The sequence below is a fragment of the Trachymyrmex cornetzi genome, unplaced genomic scaffold, assembly GCF_001594075.2.
Source record: "Trachymyrmex cornetzi isolate Tcor2-1 unplaced genomic scaffold, Tcor1.1 scaffold302, whole genome shotgun sequence".
Taxonomy (NCBI): Eukaryota; Metazoa; Arthropoda; class Insecta; order Hymenoptera; family Formicidae; genus Trachymyrmex; species Trachymyrmex cornetzi.
Genome location: NW_017297714.1, coordinates 671,307 through 675,293, shown reverse-complemented (window position 1 = coordinate 675,293; position 3,987 = coordinate 671,307). Strand labels below are relative to the sequence as shown.

The following is a 3,987-nucleotide window of genomic DNA, read 5'->3' as shown; positions in this document are numbered from 1 at the left end:
TGAAAAAAAATTATTTGTAATCAGATGAAATCATGTAATCTGTGGGACAATATTTCAGCTAGTGGTTACCCCCTTGGTCAAGTGACCAAAAAGTGACCATAGGTTTTATTCGACGTCATTTCGTGACGTCAGTATGATGTCATTTCGTGACGGCATACTGACGTCATTTTCGTAACGTCATTCCGTGACGTCATATTGACGTCATAAGTCGCCTGTTGGGGTAGCATAATGGTCAATAAAAGACCAAGATATAACGTCAAAGTGACGGCTCACCGATGACGTCAATCGTTTGTGACATTCGAACGTCAATTTGATTTCATTAAGACGTCAGTAATGATCAGTAAAGATCTAAAATATGACGTCAAAATGACAAACTTTGCTACTTGGGATATGTATTATATATATATGTGTATATTTGAAATACAAAATGCAAAATACTTTTAAAATTTGTATTTTAAATACAAAATATTATTTTAAAATATAAAATATTTCTAAAATTTGTATTTCAAATACAAAATACTTTTTTCCATACAAAATACAAAATATTTCCAATTTTTTTATTGTAAATACACAAAATAAGACTGGAACAAAGTAACTGATTTGTTTCAGTTATTTCTCAAAAATATCCCGACACATTATGTGCCTTATCATAAAAAATTAATAAAGTTGTTTGATAAATGATAATATAAATAATGAAATCGAATTCATCGCTATAAAAATATTGTGATAGCATCGAAACTGTGAAGAAAACTTATACGATACTGATTATTAAACAGAGTAATAAGCAAATATAATTAAACATTACAGTAAAATATATAATTATAATATAGTATAATCCTTCGAAACAAAAGTTGGCAGGAAACATTGAGAACATAACATAATAATTGAACAAAAAACAACAATGTCACTTCACACTTGCCACAAACAGTTTGCGATACACCGGAATACACAATTTCTGATAGGTTGAAATCATATTATTCTTCGCTATGGCTATTTCCTTGCATTGTGTTTTCACTCTCTTGTACTCTTTAAAAGTTCTATTGTTTTATGCTACCAATCGCATGAGGATCTCACGAGAAATTTATTTTTTTGTGCGAGATTATAAGATTTGATAACACTGATGACTTGACACTGCTTGAAAGTTAACGAAAATAATCAGTATCGCCGTAATATGAAAAAAAAAATTTAAGTTACTATTATTATTATCAAGGATCATTATCAAGGATTTTTTTGATATTTCAAACACAAAATGCATTAAAATTATATTTGAAATACAAAATATAAAATCCATTTTGTATTGTATTTGAAATACAGTATTTAAAATAGTATTTGTATTTCAAATACTGTATTTCAAATACAAATATTTGAAGAGTTCCCAGCCCTGTATATATGTATATATACCTACATATTAGAGAAAATGACTACTGGTATTTTACCCCAACAAAAGTAGTGGCATATTGCCCCAAGACGTCATTTCATCTTATGATGAGTACAGTACGACTGTTTAGAAAATAAATCAACGATTTACTGAATATTTTCATTTTAACCTACTCTAATACATTACAAAGCTAATCGAGCTAAATATTGTGTAATGTTTAAATAATAACTTACATAAAGCACTATAAAAGTTATAAGAAGCACATTTTCGTATACCATGCCGTCATGTTTACCTCATAAAAATAATACTGTTGCGAAGAAATTCTTGATACTTATTCAACACGTTAAGCACACAATTGTACATAATTCTGTGTCATTAACGCAAGCGCTGCTAATCGATATAAAAAATAAATTTAGGACTTCAAAATAAATAAAATTGTTTTGTGTAAATTTGCTGTCAAACGTATCGTTTAAGAAATCAAAATGTGATTGTTGAATGTTCTGTTTAAAATAATAGCTTTCAGCGTTGAGAAGAGTATTGCATCTATTAATAAGAGAACGATCGATTGACGGACTGATATTGTGCATAATTTTTTCGCATACTTGTATTATCCCTCGTGATTAAAAGTCAATAATAGGCACTTCATACACTTTTTGCTTCAGAGCAAACAAAATTAAGATATATATTTCGACATTATTTATTATCTCTTAAATAAAACATTTGAGACTAAATTTCCAGAGGAAAATTTTGTTTGTTTTCAGATCCTATATTTTAAGTTTGACGGTTTAAACTGAGAACAGCCTGCATATTAAAAAAAAACAATAATAAAACAATAATAAATATCTATATAAAAATTTATTTGGATTCACTTACTCGGTTAAAAGTTAAAAGTTAAAAGACTTATAATGGTTTTTATTAACTTAAAACTGCAGCAAATAACAAAACTGCACCAATTATTATAATTTAAATTATTTGTTTTGTCTTTTTATAATTAATTTAAAGACGTATTCGCGGACTAAAAGTATCATAATTTTTTAAATGATATTGTCTGATATTAGTTTTTTCTGACTAATTGTTTAACTCATATTGTTAGAAATAGCCAAAACGTCGATCCTTAAGTGAATGATATAACTATCAATTACACAATATATACACATTTTATTAAATTATTAATAAAAATCTTAATTGTCAATAGATACCGATAATAAAGCGAGCTCAAAAAATAAAGAAAGGGGAAATTAAGTTGTTGACTGCACCGTGGAGTGCCAATCCTTGGATGAAAACTAAGAAATCTTGGACGATTGATACTAAATTACGTCCAGAATATCGACAACTATGGGCAAATTATTTCGTAAAGTAACTACCATTAAAATATTTTTATTAAGTCATATTCTCCTTATTCTTTCATAATAATTAATATTCTGATTTACTGCTACACTGCACGATTCATTTTCATATATATGAAACAACGTTACAGAGAGTTACGTAAAATTTCCTGAAATATTTGTGTGTGTGTGTGTGTGTGTGTGTGTGTGTGTGTGTGTGTGTGTGTGTGTGTGTGTGTGTGTGTGTGTGTGTGAAACGTATTATTTTATAAATAATTTAATACTTTTATAGATTTTTCGAGGCTTATCGTCATAGTGGTTTAGAATTCTGGGCTACAACGCCTCAGAATGAGCCAGAAAATTACAAGTATATTCCGATAACTAATGACAATATGTCTATCAACGCAATGGCATGGACAGCCGAGGAAGAACGTGACTGGATTATCAATAACTTGGCGCCAACCTTAAAGAAAAATAATTTCGGACATATCAAGATCTTCATAATGGATGATACCAGATTATCGGTTCCTGATTGGCCAAAAACAGTATTTGAAGATAAAAGAGCAAGAAATATTGTTTCTGGAACCGCGGTCCATTTTTATTTTGATCATTTTATCAGTCCGAGTGTCTTGGATGAAATAAAAGAGCTGTTTCCAGAGCAGTTAATATTATACACAGAAGCTTGCGCTGGAGTTTTCGAAGGTTAGTAAAGATTTGTGCATTCAATTTTATATTAACTATTTTTGCTTCTCTGATGAAACTATAGTAATTTCGACAACGAAACTAAACACAACATTTCTCAATTATTTATATTTTTTGTTTTATATTTTTCAATTGTTTTATATTTTTTGATCATAATACAGGACTCAAGGCAAGTTGTTAAAACTAAACTAAGCTATCATTTTTATATGCACGTAGAAAATAGGAAAACTATTTTTTAATTTAAAAAATAGGAAAATATTTTTTAACAGAAGACATTGTCAGTTTTACATGTAAAGTAAAACCGATCGAACATACTTGTGTCATTTAACAAATGTTTATAAAAATGCCAAATATTGCTAATCGTAATAATATATATTTCGGAAATTTAACATCTCTCTTGATAAAAGAAATGTTATTAGGTGTACAACTTTGCTTCTGCCGTTTTCTTATAGATGGCTTTAGCGGTAAGTGGTGATCGAAATAAATGGATCATAGACGTCATACAATAAACTTGGGCATCTGTCAACATAACCCCATAGAAACATTAGTCGATTTGTGTCTGCATCATAAAGTTATTCTCGA

The 3,987-nt window shown here is 28.9% G+C and overlaps 1 protein-coding gene across 1 annotated transcript in view; it reads left to right on the top strand.

Moving 5' to 3' along the window:
- Window positions 1-3,987, top strand: part of LOC108762488 (glucosylceramidase) — a 21,225-nt gene that overhangs the window by 3,905 nt on the left and 13,333 nt on the right. Inside the window, exons 3-4 of the mRNA XM_018509508.1 lie at window positions 2,574-2,734; window positions 2,996-3,405. Of these exons, the coding sequence (XP_018365010.1) occupies window positions 2,574-2,734; window positions 2,996-3,405 (571 nt within the window). The remainder of the gene's footprint in view (window positions 1-2,573; window positions 2,735-2,995; window positions 3,406-3,987) is intronic.